Here is a 17,598-nt window from a genome sequence, read left to right on the forward strand (position 1 = left end):
TTTTCCCTACCTTAGTAAACAACACCAGTGGGCAACATTTAATAATACTCTTTAATAATATAAATACAGTAATATTACTAATCATAATTAATAAAAATTGTTAATTCATAATAAGATTTGATATAATTAAATAATGAATTAGTTATTAAAATACATAAATAAATGTACAATTTCAAGGGCTAAGAGAATAAGTTACGCCCAATAGACAATTCTCCATTTTCCAGTTGCTTATGGAGATCAGCCAGGACCTCCGTGCTTGGTACATGCATCCCTGGAGATGCTGGAATGTAACATCCCTCACCACATTGCCTAGAAGCACCTGTCTCACTACTAGAAGAACTACATAAAGTACTACCCGTCTTGGACTCTAAGAATGAGTTCTTTTCTTTTGTTTTCGATTCTGTTTCACTAGCTACAATGTGGAGGTCTTCACATTCAGAGTCTGAAACAATTCTCTTGTCTTTTTCAAGATTTGTTTCAACAAAATATGAATTTATTTTAATGTTTTCTCTATTTTTGAGAAACGAATTTTCTAATTCTGTATCAATTGTCCCTTGTCTGCTTGCTTCATATTCACTTGTTCCCCAAGATAATTTTATTGTGTTCTGTTGGTGCCCTTGACCCAATAACTTTTTGCTGTCTTGAAGTGAAGCCGAGGATTTATCACCTTCGATTTCACTTGCTATGCCAGGTATTACCCCACTCTTCCCCCCCTCATGAATATCCTTAGTATTTTGTTTCATATCTACCTGTTCAACACAATCCCTAAACTGAATACTGTGATTTTTACTGTCTGTTTTTGCCAGTTCTTCCTTTCTACCTGATGAATCTGTATTTTTGGTCAGACTGTGGTCGTCTTTGTCTGTTTTCATTGGTACATCAGTATTAGTACTACTGCTGTTTGGGACTTTCCGTCGTCTTTTTATAGGTATGGGTACAAGACTCAAGTCATCTTCCAGACCAAGTTCTTTATAAGCTGTAGTCACTTAAAATATAATAAACACTTTATGTCACGGATGAAAGTCTTTGTTTACCAGTGGAAGGTCATATTTGTCTGAATGAATAATGAAATGAATGATGGATGAATGGATAAATCAAGGAAAAAAATGGCTGAATGGGATGTGAATGGGATGTGAATGGATGGATGTAAGGATTGAAAGAATGGATGGTTAATAAATAAATCAATGGATGGACTGGATAGATACAGTGCAAAGGTCAATGCAAATAGATGGACGGACGAACAATAAGACATACCTGATAAACCTGGCGCTCTCTGCTTTGAAGAAAACATGTTTCCATGATCTGGTTTCTTCTGTCCAGAAATCTTGAACTCACTAGCCTGGACTTTGAAGTCTGTAAGTCCAGAGTCTTCTTGGTTGCTGGACTCATGCTCATCAATGCGTGTGTACTCTTTAAGCCTAAATTGAAATACAACAAATCAGCTTTGGACTTGGGATTTTGGTGTTTTGCTTTCAGTATGCACACAATCCAAAGCCCTTACCAATTCGTTGCATCCTCCAGGGTATGACGACCCGCTGGTTTGACATTTGGGTAGACATGGTATGGTCTTAAGTATGACACAAGGTCAATAATCTAAACAAAATTAAGGGAATAATATATAAGATTAAAAGTTATTGAACAATGCACTATAGGAATTATGATGGCATACCTCTTCCATGGATGCATGCATTGAGTGGACCACTCGCCACATTTTCTCGCTTTTGACATACCTAGAAATTATACAGAATGGAAGAAAAATATAGTGAATGGGAATGGGAGAAAAAATGGGATTGACTGTGTGTTTCCTTGTCTTCCATATATGCCAAGATAGCATAGTGAATAGAAGGGAAAAAGTAAAAGGGAATAAAAATGGGAGGGATTTAATAAATAGGAATTATTTTGAATGTAAGAATAGGTGAATGGGATCCAAAATGGGAGTTGTAATTCCACCACATAAAAAAATATTTAAACATTTATCTTCTCTATGTCTTCTCTTTTACTCTGACGAAGGACTAGCGTTTGAAACGTCAGTTCATGGTGTAAAATTTACCCTTTTATCATTATTGTTTCATTATAAACACAGATGCAGCTCACACTAGTTTTTAGCTAGTTATCTCTTCTCATATTTAGACTAGTGATTCCTAGGAATTCATAGTGAATGGGAGAGAAAATAGTGCATGGGATTAAAAATGGGAGGGTAATTCCAAAAAAAAATACATTTATTTATCTAATTCCAGTGGTCCACGTAATTTAAATTTCAGCCAAACTAAGATCAAACTGGCCAGAGATCATTCTACTAACCTTGTGCTGTCAGCAGGAAGAGGTTCAGTGAGTCTAGCAAACCACATTGAGGTTGGTTTGATCTTGATAACTTTAGGTACATCCCCATTGGGTAGGGCGAACCCACATGGAAGTGAAGAACGAGTCCCTTTTGGAGTCTGTTTATGATAAAAAAAGATCACATCTTTGAACAAAAAAGTCAAAAAATCACATCTGAGTAAAACCTATTGGATGTTAAAAAATTGACTGTAATAGGTTTTGATATCAGATGATGTGGATAATGATAATGATTATGATGACTACGATGATGATGATGACTTGGATGATGATGTAGGTGATGATGATGGCAGTAGTGATGGTGATGTTGAAGTCTACAAGTTACTTACCTTGTCCCATTTACATGAATGGATCTTGGTAGCTTTGGGATCAGTGGTGAAATACTGTTTCATGTCTGTTAGGTAATGGTACAGGGCAAGTCTGTCCTTACTGACATGGATCTAAAGCAAAAAATGTTTTGCCTTCATCAGTATGAGATTTAAAATTGGCCCTGCTCGCAACACTGTTTAACACTGATCCTATATATCTAGTAGATTTCCCATTTAATAATTGCAATGTAAAGATTCAATCTACATATCAGATTATCAAGTAAGAGTCAAACACATGTAAACTTGTAGGAAATTAAAGGCAATTGAAATGACTTATGCACAATTGCATCTGCAACAGTGCTTGTGCTGTTGGTGTTTCGCATCTATAACGATTTTTCGTTGTTGCACAAAAAAATTTTCTCATGTAACATAGTGCACAGTTATGATTTTTAACATATTTTTTACGGCAAATTGTACATTTTTGAAGGACCTTCAAAACTCAAAAAATTGTTGCCATCAATTTGTCTTGCTACATGCCCCATGTTACACAAGCCAACTTTTAACGCAACAATGTTGCACTGAAAATGGTCTCAAGAAACATCACCTTTCTATATTTTTTGAGTGTACCCCATTTCTAATGACTTACCTTTGTTTTATAGTGCTGTGCTACTTCTTTCAGTAGATATTCATACCCATACATGCCTTTACATTGTAGACTGACCATGTGATGTGGTCCTCGGCATAGCCATCTGTTGCAGAAAATGACATGCAGAGTATTAAGCTATAGAAGTTTTGCAGCACACTAGGTATACACACTACATAGGTATACACTGCACTTTAATTGCCCTATTTCATAATGACGTCATATCAAACCAAACTATTGTTTTAACGCTAGGGATCATGGCCACTGGAGGGGGATGGCATGATAACAATTAACCCATCTTAAATCACAATGAAATTTGGTTTATGAGCTGGTGAAGGCAAGAACAACTAAATATTAAGCTAAATATATCGAAAGAAGAGAATAAAGCTTAAATTTAGCCTACATTTCTATCATTTTAGCCAATGTAAACAAACGTGATGTCATTATGAAAAAGTGAAATCGAACTGTGCAACAAGGAACAAGGCTATAGACAGGCATGTCCCTTTGTATAAAACCAAAAACAGTACTATGAATTATACACAATCAGTCACATGCCAAGCTCCAAAATCATGCAATATAATTTATAATAAATACAAACAGGTCACAGCACATCCTAACTTGTTTTTTGTGCATGCATTTTAATGGAGATATAGCTATTATTATTATTATTATTATTATTATTATTATTATTATTATCTAAACACTTATCCAAAGACTCACAAAGTATGTGTGAAGGTCTAGAAAAAAGGTTAAGTACATAGCTATACTGACTTGTCTATAACTCTGATGACAGCATCTCTTGTCTCCTCCTGAAAACCAGTAACAAGAGACACGAACTTAACCTGTATTCATAAAAATATATTCATAAATTCCTACGTCCATATATACATGCACATTATGTAAGGAAAATGTTGTTAAATAGAGTATACTTTCTATTTCTGTAGCCTCCTTCAAAGAACTTCCTATTTCTTCAGAATCTGTATGTAACTGTTAGTGAGCTATAATAAAGGTGTTTGGAATGCCTGCCAAAAAGGCAACTATTTCTAGAGCATGAAGCAAACAGGAGTAGGCCATCACTCCCCCACCCCTACCCCTACTCCTATTACAGGGTATTCCTGGTATCTTAACAGGTAATGTTGGCAGGTAGTGTTGACATAGTAGTGTACTTTGTTGTCCACTTACTCTAGATGGTATGGTCATCATTTGTGGTAGGCAGAATGTTGTGTCAATATAGATGCTTCTGATGTCTTTAACACTAAAATCAACGAAAATATACATGGTAAAGATCCAGTTTAGAAAAAGTAAATGAATAAATGATAACTGGATGAATGGGTTAACTAACAAATTAGAAGATGGAGGGATAAATGGATGGAAGAATGAATACGTTAGCAAATGAATGAATGAATTACTGAATGAACGAATGAATGGATGGATGAATGAATGAATGAATTAATTAATTAATTAATGGATTAATGAATGGATTAATGAATGGATAAATGAATGGATGAATGAATGGATGAATGAATGAATGGATAAATGAATGAATGAATGAAGGGATGAATGAATGAATGGATGGATGGATGGATGGATGGATGGATGGATGGATGAATGAATGAATGAATGAGAATGGAGATGAATGGAAAAAAGGATGGATTGATTATAATAGTTGACATACCATCCATTTGAGTGGAAAAACTTGATTCTTTGTGCATCACCTTTGGAAAGCCTAAAATCACCTTTAAAAAAGTAAATAATGATAATCAACGAAGTTACCTTTGATTTACTTATGAAGACAGCTTATTGAATGAAATTTGTAAAGCAGATTTGCATACAAATTCAATTAGTTCAAAAATAGTAAAATTCCTTACCTGTATAGAGAATATTCCCATTTGTTCCTTCAAACAAAAACCTGCAAATCAAACCATTTTTTAAATCAACACATATTTTGAGAGTGAAAAGAATTCTGAGAAAAACATATCAAATTGCTATTTTTGAAAACAGTGAAATTGATGTTTAGTTAAACAAAGAAGTCAGAGATCCTTACATCACAGATCCTACACAATGCCCAGCAGAGATTAGGGTTACTGTGAGTGCTTTAGTCTGTGGAGAGAACAAAAATATTTGGAAATTATAAATATTTGCATAGTCAGGCTATGTTCATAATGTATGGCAGAGGGGGTGGTGGGTGGGGGGGGGGGGGTGAGGGGCAGGCGAAATTGAGGGGTCATCGGGAAAATTTTGGTAGGAAAAAGGGGGGTATGGGTAAATTTGTATCAGAAAAATTGGGGGATGCACAATTTTTGGAAGAAGCTACAAGCCTTGTATAGGGGGGATCGTATTTTTTTGCATGACTTTAAGGGGGGTGTTAAGAAATATTCTGGACATTTTAAATTTCTATCTGCCCCCCCCCCCCCCTTTGCCATACATTATGAACGCAGCCTTAGATAATAAGGAATTCATCCATTTATTCATTCCTTGATCCATCCATCCTTCCGTATGTCAATCCACTGGTCTGTTCATCCATCTGTCCAAACGACCAACCATTCATCCTTCCATCCATTTATCCATCCATTTATTCTGAAAATTCATTTACTGGTACTCATTAATTCATCCATCTATCCAACCACTCATACATTCATTCATCCATCCCTCCATCTATCCTTGCATTCATCAAATATCCATCCACCCATATCTATCCATTCATTCATTCATTTCAAGCAGGTTCATACCTGCTTTGTTTCCTCATCTGTTACAGACACGAGATAAGGTTGATCTATTGGAACACCTTTCTATAAAAGAAATCAAGAAAAATGTCATTTCTATTTCAATGTATTGTCAGTAGTTCAGTAGTAAGGTGAAGGACGAGAGAACTGAATGCAATAAAGTATGGCAAAAAATGCACAATGCACACATATTTTCGATATGGAGAGTTTCTGTTTTTGTTTCATTGCTATAGATTTATAAGTATGCAGTTGTAATAGATTTATCAACTATTAAACATTTTGGCTTACCAAGTAGTCCTTTAGGTGAATATATGCCGGGTTGCATAACAACAGGTTGAGTGTTGTTTCAGAACAATAAATAAAGATGTTGGAACTAGTAATGATAAAAAGGTAAATTATACACCGTGAAAAGATGAAAAAACTTACTGACGTTTCAGACACTAGTCCTTCGTTGGAGTAAAACTAGAACAAAAACAAAACACCAAATATCCTGTCGTGCTGTGTTCACCATTATTCTAGCATCTTACAGTAACGGCATTAAACCCTTGAAATAGATTTTAGACTAATACACTTTTAGTAGACCTTAATTCCATTGTTTTCTTTTTGTTTATTTGACTATTGCGCATATTTTTTTATTTCACGGGTTAAATGCCTTCACTCTATTATCACTTTTGACTGAAAGAATTAGAGATATTTGAGGGAGCCTGTTTTGTAGCCCATAAAAAAGTAAAAAAATACATATTAGTAGCTAGGAGACACTATAATTCCATTGTCCAAAAAAATGTAATCTAATTTACCAATCCATGGTGGAGGGAAAGACTAACAGGTTTTACAACCCACTTGATAAGCTCTTTTGTTTTACTTTCATCATGGGAGGCTGTGGCAATAACCGGTTTTATAATACCTCTTGAATCATGAGAAACATGCATGTACCTGTTCTTTAATGTGTTGGCAAATACTGGGGAGTCTAATCCTTCCATGTGGTCTGTAGAAGGGAAAATTTAAAGATGGTGTCATATGACATACTATATATTAATCATGATTACATAATCATCTAATTTGTAATCATCATAGAAGTTCGAGCTTACGTATCACTACCAATGTAAATAATCAACATTCATCCTCACCACCATGATCATTGCCAATCATTGTCAATATATCATCATCATCATCACCACCATGATTGAATCATGATCATCACGATCATCAAAAACATGATCATAATCATATTATCATACTATTATCACCACCATGGTCATTGCCAATCATTGTCAACATATCATCATCATCATCACCACCATGATTGAATCATGATCATCACGATCATCAAAAACATGATCATAATCATATTATCATGCTATCATCACCACCATGAACATTGTCAATCATTATCAACATATCATCATCATCATTATCATCACCATGATTGAATCATGATCAAAATCATCATTTTATTATCACTACAGTACCATAATCATCATCATAATCAAATCATGCACTACATTCCACATTTCTTTTCTTCAAAGAATCAAATATAAGAGAATACCTTTATGACAGTGTGATAGGAAGAAAGCCTTAGAAGCTAGGTTTTCTTTAGTAAAGCAGTCTACAGAGATCCAAGGATATTCCTTAGTCTTCCCGCTAAAACAGCTCATCTCTAAAGCTGACTGAAGCTCAAAGTTGGATAAAAATTTCGAGTCTTATAGATACATATTTACAAACAGAATTTCGTAATTTAAAGATTGTTTCATTCTTAAATAATTTTCTCTGAACTCATCACGAAGCACAGCTTGGTGAACTATTTAGAGAAGGTATAAATACATAACCAAATCTTTCTTCAAATTTTTTTAAAAATGGCGGAAAAATTTCGTAAACCAAAGGTATCCCAAGAGGTCTGTTGTTATTACCAAATATGGTTATCACGAGTGTCACGGAAGATGACTCATTATTTTTTTAAAGTTTTCAAAAAAACTAATAGGAGGAAAATATAAGTAAATATTATTATTATTATTATTTCGTGTCTTGGTTCGAAAATAGATGGCTAAAGGAAGGAAAAGTGAGTTTTTGGAAGAAGAAAAATCGCGAGATTTTTGGTAAATATGTTGTGTTACACTACTATATTTGGGTATGGATACCATATTTGGATCATCAGCTCGACTTAATGGCCATGACACCAGACAGTCATGTTTTAAGTCGGACCAAATACTATTTTATAACCAGCCAAAATAAAGCATTTAAAAACGTCCATGAAGTACTAAAACCATGTCATTAGTTGAAAACAACAGTGAAGAATCTCTAGAGGGTGATTCAAGTGAATATGGAGACGATGATGACGAATACGAAGACGACTACTACACCAATAATTATGGAGAAGACGAAGCAATGGACTCTTGCCAAGATGAGGATCCTGAATTTTTTAGTTATTCTTTGCTAAATGAGGACGAAACTACAGAATTATTTAGTTCAATGATAGCTCAAGCTAGTAAAGAATTACAGGTTTGTTAAGGAATTGTGCTATTCAAAGGATACTAGATTTATTTTAAATTCTAGGACTATCGTGACTATTTTTTTCAAAAAGGAAAAATAATTGAGGGTTTGTTCCTCTTTTTTGCTTCAGGTATCAAGATCCATTGCCCGATTTCTTTTAGTTTCATATAAATGGGACCTTAAAAAGCTAGTTGAAAGGTAAGCAATCATATCTTTCTTTATTTTTCTAAAGCTTGAAGGAATTTTTCATTGGATCACCAGCAAAATGACAAATGATTTTGATCCAAATTAATCCTGTTGTAATAGTTTAAGGCTTATAAATTATGCTCTTAAATACTAAAAGGGATATAAACTCTTAGGAATATTAAGGATATTCTATTGGAATGACACCAGAATGAGAAATTTATATGCGTTTTGTACCAGGAATCTTTTATTCTATATTTTCTTCTTTTAAACATAAATATGTGAATTATTGATATTTAAAGTCAACTGTTAAGTTTGTGACAAAACTAAACTTAGTATGGAAGCTTGTCTAAAGACAAAAAATGTACAATTTTGTAATATTTATTCCACCTATAATATATTTTCATGAATTTTCTTGGATACTAATTATATAAATATCTATGCATCTATCAATGGTTTGCCCCAGGATGGGGAGGAACGGGTACCCCACCAGGATTTGACATTATTCAATGCCCTACGGTAGGGAATTTGATGTGGTTGCTATCTAAAAAAAGCCAGGAAATTCAATAAACTAAGGGTGGAAATCTGACTTTCAACAGTTGTTATGGGGTGTGGGAATTGGAATTTGGGGGTGTCTAATTGAAAATGTCGAATTATCCTCTGTCATTGCCCTTACACCCCTCCCAACACCACCCCACCTCACCCATCCTGGGGCCAACCATTGATAGGTGCATTATGAGCTTGAAAAAAATCATAATTTTTAAATTGAAGATTGATAAATAATTATCAAAGATCATTTATTTAATTTCTTACTTGTTATAGGCACAGAATTGATCCAGTGGGATTGTTAGTGGATGCACAGCTCATGCCTAAAAAACCTCCCAAACTAGGGGTAAGTTGGAATAAAAGCAAGGATGGTGTGCACAGACTGGCTACTGTTTTATAGTGTACGGTCTCTCACTATGCTATGGTCATGTTTGAACCTGTGATTCACCATCAATAAATATTCTATACGTGGGTACTGTTGTTTAGTGACCCTCTTCTGTGCATCGATGTTTCTCCAGGGTGTGAGAAAAAGATTACTGGACAATATAGAGGGAACAATGTTCGGCCGGTCAATAAACAATGTATGGCCACAATTTGCATTTGTCTAACCAAACACTAGGACAGACCTCTTAACCACCTGCTCAATGGACAATATGTGACCAAAATTTGCCTATGTCTAGCTATATTTGAATGCCTCCTTAAAGACAGACCTCTTGAGCAGCCACCTGTTAATGCTGATGTGGCTGGTCTTTATGCCTGGCCATGAGTAGACATTTAACAATCATTCGCTGAAGTCGAAGTGGTTATCGGGGATTATTTACTGAGATGCGGGTCTTCGAGCAGCGAGGTAAATATTCCCCAATAATCACTGAGCCTGAGGCAAATAATTGTTTTAGTATAAATACACAGGTGATTCTTTCAAAAAAATTAAAAAAAAGAAGATAAAAGGCATTTCTTTCCTGTAACAGTAACAAAGCTGCTGGCCGCCATTTTGGATTTTTGCTCGAGGTGATTATCATGTTAAATAGTGTGAGTTTCTTGACCAATCAGCGCGCAAGATTTTCTATAATTACGTGCGTATTTTTACTAATAATTATTATGCCACTGAAGTATTACTGTAGAGAAAAAAAGACTTGAATGGGGTATTATTCTACAGTACATTCTAAGGGTCTAACTTTATTTTTTCCTTATTCTGGCAGAGTACCAGACTGTCTGTCTGTCCAGTGTGTTTTCAGCGCTGCTCCAAGTCAAGTATAACAAGTCTGGAATGTGGACATGGTTTTTGTGATGTGTGCTGGAATGCATATCTATCAAATCAGATTCAAAATGGAATATCAACAGGTTAGACATTTTAACTCTTGTGAGTAACAGACTGATTTAGCAAACACAACTCAACATGAATGAGGAGGGTGCACACACTAATGTGTGGCATCCAAAATGGCTGTTGATATCATGACATTCTGAACAGGAGGTGAAACCAGGCAAAATGGTGTACTAAATGTGGTGTCACGACGTCAATGACCTTTTGAGAGCGATTCGTCATCATGCACTATCATGAAGCTATTTAGTGATTTACTGAAGAATATTTATTGTTATTTATATAGCCCTTGTTTCACTTTCCACGTCATCCACGGGAATATGTAACCTTATGCAAATTATAGAAATATGTTATATAAATAAGTTGTGTAGCTTAAGATAAGAAGAAATGTGTAGTTGGTGTGAGCTGTGTATTAATGGAAGAAACAAAGAATCTTTGTCCGTATAGTTTACTCATGTACACCATGCACACCATCCTGTTTCACGTCATATTGTGTTTGTTACATTGATCAGTCTAAATTTTTAATAGGTTGAGCGCCATATAATATAATATAATATATTATTATTATTATTATTATTATTATTATTATTATTATTATTATTATTATTGCTTCATGTGTGGAATGTTCCCTTGCTCCAGCTGAGTTTTCCACCATCATCTTCATGAGGCTAATCCTTTTTCAATGTGGTTATAGGCATGGAATGTATGAATTGTGATTTAATCATCAGCGAAGAAATAGTCTTAAAGCTTCTAAAGAATGCCAGTTCAAAAGAAAAATACAAAGAGTTTCTATTTAATGACCAGGTTAAGGTAAGCCCTTGTTAATAGTTATGTTAATCGACTACATGTGAATTGCTTACTATAAATCACATGACTTTTTGGAGTTGACTAGGGGGCAAACAAGCAGTTGACTGGGGGGCAACTAGCGAATGCTAAGTCAAAACATATCAAAATAAGTCCTCAAACTATTGTATTTGACTATTTTCACGACATCAAACCAGAAAACAAGAGATCAAAACAACCTCCAGGATTCTACAAGCAATCAAAAAAGAGCTATTACCGGAAGTGACGTCTATTGATAGCAACCTATTACAGAGGAGTCCTGTCTGTCCGTCTGTCCGTCCATCTGTCTGTCTGTCTGTATCATGTATGCCTGTAGTTCGGTCTGTCTGTCCGTCCATCTGTCTGTCTGTCTGTATCATGTATGCCTGTAGTTCTGTCTGTCTGCCTGCCTGTCTGCCTGTCTGTTATGTCTCTAATCAATTGTTAACATTTTGGTTATAATGTTGATATACTTGTATATCAATAGAGTCATCCTCAGCTGCGGTGGTGCCCAGGACCCAACTGTGGTCACATCGTTAGGGCAGAGGAAGAGGAACCAGGCCCAAAACGAGTCATATGTAACTTTTGTGGCTCAATATTCTGGTGAGCTACACGCAGGCATATTGTATCATTGATATTATTTTATAATGGTCCATATTATTATAACAGTACATAACAAATCCAACACTACAACAGCAGGCGTCAATTGAATCCTTAACTATAAAATATTCAGACAGCATAGCTCAGACAATACAGTATTGCGTTACATAATACACTCTATAACACTTTACAATGAATTTCCAAACATAAAATATAGAAATATACATAGATATAGAGAGAAACCTTCGCATTCTGTCCAAGCCGGGCATCAGAACCCCAAACCGTGGCTACTGCTAGTGCTCGCCAAGCCGATTCAGACAGAGTACCTGGGTTTCACAGAAATTTAAGCTCTACTTTAAGTTATATAAACTTGCATCTACAAAATGTTCAAAATTGTTCAAAATGAATTAATCACCTTGCTACATGTGCTCTACTATGAAAAACTGTAAATATTTCTAAAAGAAATTGACTTTTCCAATATATCTCTAATGTCTTTCACCAGACTTTTAATTTGATAGAAGTGAGAGTTTGAATGCACAGAGGGTGGTGGATTTTGTGAAAGTCTAATACACTGTATCTTATTTTTGGAGATATTGATTAATTAAATCATTGTTTTTACTTTTATTTTGAAGTTTTAATTGTGGAGAAAACTATCACATACCAACAGGTAAAGCAAAGAACTTCCTACTTTATGATAGCATTAAATAAATACTATTAAGAGATTAACAAGGCTTGGTATTGAGTTTGAATTGCAGTTTGCATCAGCTAGTTCATGTAGGAACAGAATCAAGTATATTCGGCTTATATTCAGTAAACTTAGTAAACTTTTCTTTCAAAAGGGACCGTAATTTACGCTCTTTCTTAGTTAAAGGTGTACTTCCTTCTAATAAAGAACCCGGTACTTTTCGCTGTTCTCGCAAACGTTGCTACACTTGCCCCTTTGTTGCTTCACAAACTTCTATTAAAGGTCCCAAATCCACCTTTAATATTACAGATCATTTTGATTGTACTTCTTCTAACGTCATCTACTGCATTCAATGTTCACGCTGTAACATGCTCTATGTTGGAGAAACTGGCCGCCGATTAGGTGATCGTTTTAGAGACCACCTTTACGACATTCGCAAGAAAGATTTATCTAAACCAGTTGCTCGGCACTTTAACTCTGCTAATCACTCTGAGCTTAATGCTATTGTTTTTGGTCTGTGTTTAACCCACTGCAGCAACAATCATCGTAAAACAAAAGAAATGCGCTTAATTCATTCACTTGGCACCGTTAATCCCCACGGGATGAATGAACGCTTCGCTTATAATTAAGTTATTTCCCACCTATTGTTGCTTTCGATCCTTTTGTTTTCCTTTGTTTTATGGCTTGCTTTTTTCTTATTGGTTTGTTTTCTCTCTCCTCTACTATATAAACATCTCTCTTACTCTTACTTTCCATGGACTCCGACGAAGGACTAACGTCCGAAACGTCAGTTACTATTTTCACTACGGTGTATGACTTATCATTCTACGATAATTGTAAACTTAGTTGGAGGTGTGCTGCTTTGTGTTTACTAGAGCTGCTTCTTCTGAATCCACTGCATAAATGACTATTCATATTCTCCAGTATGAGATTAATCATGATTATTTTATTTGTTTAGACTGTGTTACTATCAGAAAGTGGTTAACAAAATGTGAAGATGATTCAGAAACTGCAAACTACATCACAGCTAACACCAAAGATGTAAGTAGCTAGCAATTACTATTAAGGGTAAGTTAGAGTAATGACCGTAGGGCGTACCAAGATTTTGTCTTGGGGGGGGGGAGGGGCAAAACCCATTTTCAGGACACCTGTTAGTCTCGTGAACCTACAGTATCACATGACTACTTAGGTATAGTCACCACGAGGATGATGGGGATGGCAGGGCCCATAATATGACAAAAAGTTTTGGTAGTCATCAATCAAAATCTTTTCATGTCAATGTCAGAAAAATATTAATGTCATGTCATGGAAAATAACGCCTTGATTAGGGTCCACCAAATTTATCTTATGCTTCATCATGACTGCCAGTTTTTCAATTCCACACATGTGATTGAAAAGCACAGTCTGTAATGTTTGATTATCTGTTTTTATTAGTGTCCCAAGTGTGGTAGCTGTATTGAGAAAAATGGAGGATGCAATCACATGGTAATATTTATCATTATTTACTAGATTATTATTTATAGTCTGTGGTAGTCTTCATCAGAATGAGGTATGATAATAAGTGTAGAGTTTTTATAGTTGTTTACTGTTGCATAACCATGGTGACCAGAAGCTATTGTCGGATATGGATATCCTTTAGAAGTCGTTTCCAGGTAGTGCTCATTCTGATGAAGACTACCACAGCATAGAAAAATGTTTTCAACATATCGTGCTTCAAACCAAAAAAAAACCTCATGCATAATCAAAATTTTGTTTTATATCCTTTGCAGCAATGCATCAAGTGTAAATATGGTAAGTTCTGTGACTCCAAAACCTATATTCATGTTAACCATCCTATACACTCTACTCTACCCACACATGTCAAAAGCGTTCAACCACATTGATGAAAGGCATGTGATATAGTTACTATACCACCCATGCTTACAGATTTGCCACTGATAACTGCTTGCATTGCAACCATTATTGCACATGTATTAGATTGCTTTTCGTATGAGTATACAACATTCCTTAACATTGAAATGGCTTTCCAAGGTCTTTCGTAGTTCATCCAACCACAACATGTAGTTACGGTTACGAATTTGCCGTATCGATTCCCACTCGGATGAAAACTGCTCTATTTTGGCCAAACACTGTATGTAAGTTAGCCTGCATAGCATTCAAAGAAGGGGACAGGATCGGGGGAGGGGGGGGGGGTCAGTTGGGACAGGATTAGGGGGACATGGTCTTTGGAAAAGTCAGAATTCCTCTCGTCATCTTTCTATGTTTTCATTTAACTCTTATCCCTATATGTGTAGACTTCTGCTGGATGTGTATGGGTGATTGGAAAGTCCATGGATCAGAGTATTACGAGTGTAGTCGATATAAATCCAACCCTAACATTGCCAATGAATCAGCCGGGATACAGGCCAGGGAAGCGCTCAAGAAATATCTCTTTTACTTTGAGAGAGTAAGTGCTTTATTTATGAAACATCAGTTGCGTCATAAATGATGAGTTCAACAATACTGGAGTGATTCCAGACAAAATCGAATCTAACCCTGTACAGAAGAGATTTCAAAACTGGAGTATTCAATCTGTAATGTAGCTGTGCCTTGACTTAGATCAGCCTGGGGGCTGTTTCAAGGTATCATGGTTAGCATGCAATGTTCCGTGAGCATTATACTCTAAATATTGAAAGAAATCTGTTGTTTTCCAGTGGCAGAATCACACAGACAGCTTGAAACGAGAAGCAGAAACAAGGCGCAAAATAAACCAGAAAATTGAAGAGAAAGTGAATAATAATATTGGAACATGGATTGACTGGCAGTATCTACTGAACGCTGCAGCTCTGCTGGCCAAGGTAAACAAAATGTTTGTAATACTATAGAACAAGAAACTGTGATTGAGCAAGGGCTTCAGTGCAAATCGAAAAACCGTGGACACCTAGAAATATTTCAAGAATGTTTCTTAACCAATCAGAAGCGTTATTGTTATTTTTCCGTTATTTTCTAGTTAGAAAGTCAATTCTGATTGGCCAATGAACAATAGAAAATTCCTGGAATATTTCTAAGTGCCCACGGTTTTTCGATTCGATTTGTACAACGACAAGAGAGGGTTGTTTGGTACATCCGTTTTCAGTTTCATTTATCGATGTATAATAATCATTTTTCATTTAAAAAAAAGTTTCATGGTTTTGGTACATAGTTTTGTGGATCAGCCTGGAAAAGGTAACCTCCTTTTTCACTTTCATTGTTTTTTAGTGTCGCTACACTGTAATGTATACCTACCCTTTTGCCTACTTTATGGAAACAGACAGGAAAAAACTAGTGAGTGTTCTATGAATTTTTTTAACGATAATATAAATGTAATCAAGTGCACAATCAAAACTGAAACCTTGAATATGGAACGACACAGTGTATATCTGAAACAAAGAATCTTATTCTCGAGAGAATGACAAGTGGTCTGCCGAAAATGGGGAATCTTTGCGCACAAGCCAAAATGTTCTATTTATAACGCGCGGTTTAATTATGCTGAACTCTCGACTAAGAGAGAGATTTTCACTTTTTATTTCTGATTCAGAAGTAAGACTCTGCCAAAAATGTAAATAAGACCGTAATTAGGAATATTTGTAACCTCATAGTTTGAATATCAACAAGCTCAGCTTGAAGTTGAAATTGAAAATTTATCGTGGAAACTGGAAAGAGATGAGTCGTATTCAAGAGGGGTGAGTCGCTAATTTATATTTTTCCTATTCATCTCAGTTTTTTTTTTTTTGTTTTTTTTTTTGTTTTTGTTTTTTTTTTGTTTTTTTTTTTTGTTTTTTTTTTTTTTTTTTTTTTTTTTTTTTTTTTTTTTTTTTTTTTGTTTTTTTTTTTTTGTTTTTTGTTCTTTTTTTAATTTTGTCCCATTTTTATGGTCAATGATAAGGAGTGTTTTTTTTTTTTTGCTTGTAGGATTTCGAAAATCAAATTGACGTCGCAGAAAAAAGAAGACGAACTTTATTAAATGATTTTTCACCGGGCACGACAATTCAGGGACAAACGACGGTATAAAAAATAATGAAAAATTACTAAAATCCTTATTCTACCATCGCTCGAGCTCGATGTCAAGATTAGCCATGGAGTTTATTTTTAAAAGACACAAACATTGGAACAGTCTGGGTACTTTATCCAGAGGCTACAGAATACAGATCTGGTATAGCTTTTCGCTTAGGTCATATCATGACAAGACTAGATGCTTTATCATGAGAAGACATGGAAATCAAGAAAATGCTAGGAATGCACTTTCAAAGGGGTTCCTTTCGTGTGATGGTATCATAAAGAAGAAGGTACCAAAACAGAGCTGTCGATAGGGAAGCACATAAAATTGGACCATAGCAATTGAAAGCGTTCTATCAAGATGGCACGTTATTACAAAGGCCTTAATTTTAAAGGACAGCTGGGTACCAAATTACAGATGGACAAAAAGCTGCAAAGAGGGACCAAGAAATGCTACGTTAGCTAAAGGGGATCCTAGTACTTCATTACTTTTGTACCTTTCAATTAAGGTACCTTATCATTTGTACATGTACCCGATAGATGAGGTACCATAAACGAGGCTGTAAATTTCGCTCCTTTGGATCCAACTTGGTTGGCAAGTAATGAAAATATGGATGGATTTTAGAGACTAAACTGGAATATTGGAAATAATGTCAACGTATCTTTGGAATAAATGAATTAAAACTTGGAAACTGGAGCTCAAGAATCTCAGAAGAAAAAATTATTGCCAAGTTCAATTGAGCTTCGAATATTGGAGATTTTTTAAACTTTTCATTAACGATTCTCAACATTTACTAGATGTAAATTGTTGCTCGAGTCATGTAGGTCTAAGGATCTGTAAAGATTTGGAATATTTTGAATTGTATATTTTGTGATCACAAAAACAAATAAACCATCAGAGATGCAGTTTTTAACAGCATCTTCCCCTTTTG

General features: G+C 35.2%; 2 protein-coding genes across 2 annotated transcripts; one reads left to right on the forward strand and one right to left on the reverse strand.

Annotated features, from left to right (window-relative positions):
- Positions 1-78: 78 nt before the first annotated feature.
- Positions 79-7,839, reverse strand: LOC116297780 (protein artemis). The gene is made up of 16 exons (XM_089036066.1): positions 7,558-7,839; positions 6,945-6,996; positions 6,300-6,384; positions 6,018-6,077; positions 5,333-5,388; positions 5,157-5,197; positions 4,964-5,024; positions 4,471-4,543; positions 4,060-4,097; positions 3,292-3,394; positions 2,667-2,777; positions 2,302-2,438; positions 1,670-1,730; positions 1,502-1,593; positions 1,255-1,418; positions 79-985 (listed from the first exon to the last, which is right to left on the reverse strand). The coding sequence occupies exons 1-16, from the start codon at positions 7,664-7,666 to the stop codon at positions 180-182; spliced, it is 2,049 nt and encodes a 682-aa protein (XP_088892192.1). The 5' UTR covers positions 7,667-7,839; the 3' UTR covers positions 79-179.
- A 337-nt stretch (positions 7,840-8,176) lies between these two features.
- LOC116297765 (E3 ubiquitin-protein ligase ARIH2) lies at positions 8,177-17,585 on the forward strand. The gene is made up of 15 exons (XM_089035089.1): positions 8,177-8,507; positions 8,629-8,696; positions 9,504-9,573; positions 10,427-10,568; positions 11,240-11,355; positions 11,855-11,970; positions 12,600-12,634; positions 13,611-13,693; positions 14,087-14,137; positions 14,422-14,443; positions 14,947-15,098; positions 15,346-15,489; positions 15,890-15,955; positions 16,270-16,353; positions 16,583-17,585. The coding sequence occupies exons 1-15, from the start codon at positions 8,274-8,276 to the stop codon at positions 16,679-16,681; spliced, it is 1,482 nt and encodes a 493-aa protein (XP_088891215.1). The 5' UTR covers positions 8,177-8,273; the 3' UTR covers positions 16,682-17,585.
- Positions 17,586-17,598: the final 13 nt, after the last annotated feature.

This window comes from Actinia tenebrosa, unplaced genomic scaffold, assembly GCF_029948245.1.
Source record: "Actinia tenebrosa isolate PJP-AT-01 unplaced genomic scaffold, QUT_ActTen_1.0 PGA_scaffold3__52_contigs__length_22856419, whole genome shotgun sequence".
NCBI lineage: Eukaryota > Metazoa > Cnidaria > Anthozoa > Actiniaria > Actiniidae > Actinia > Actinia tenebrosa.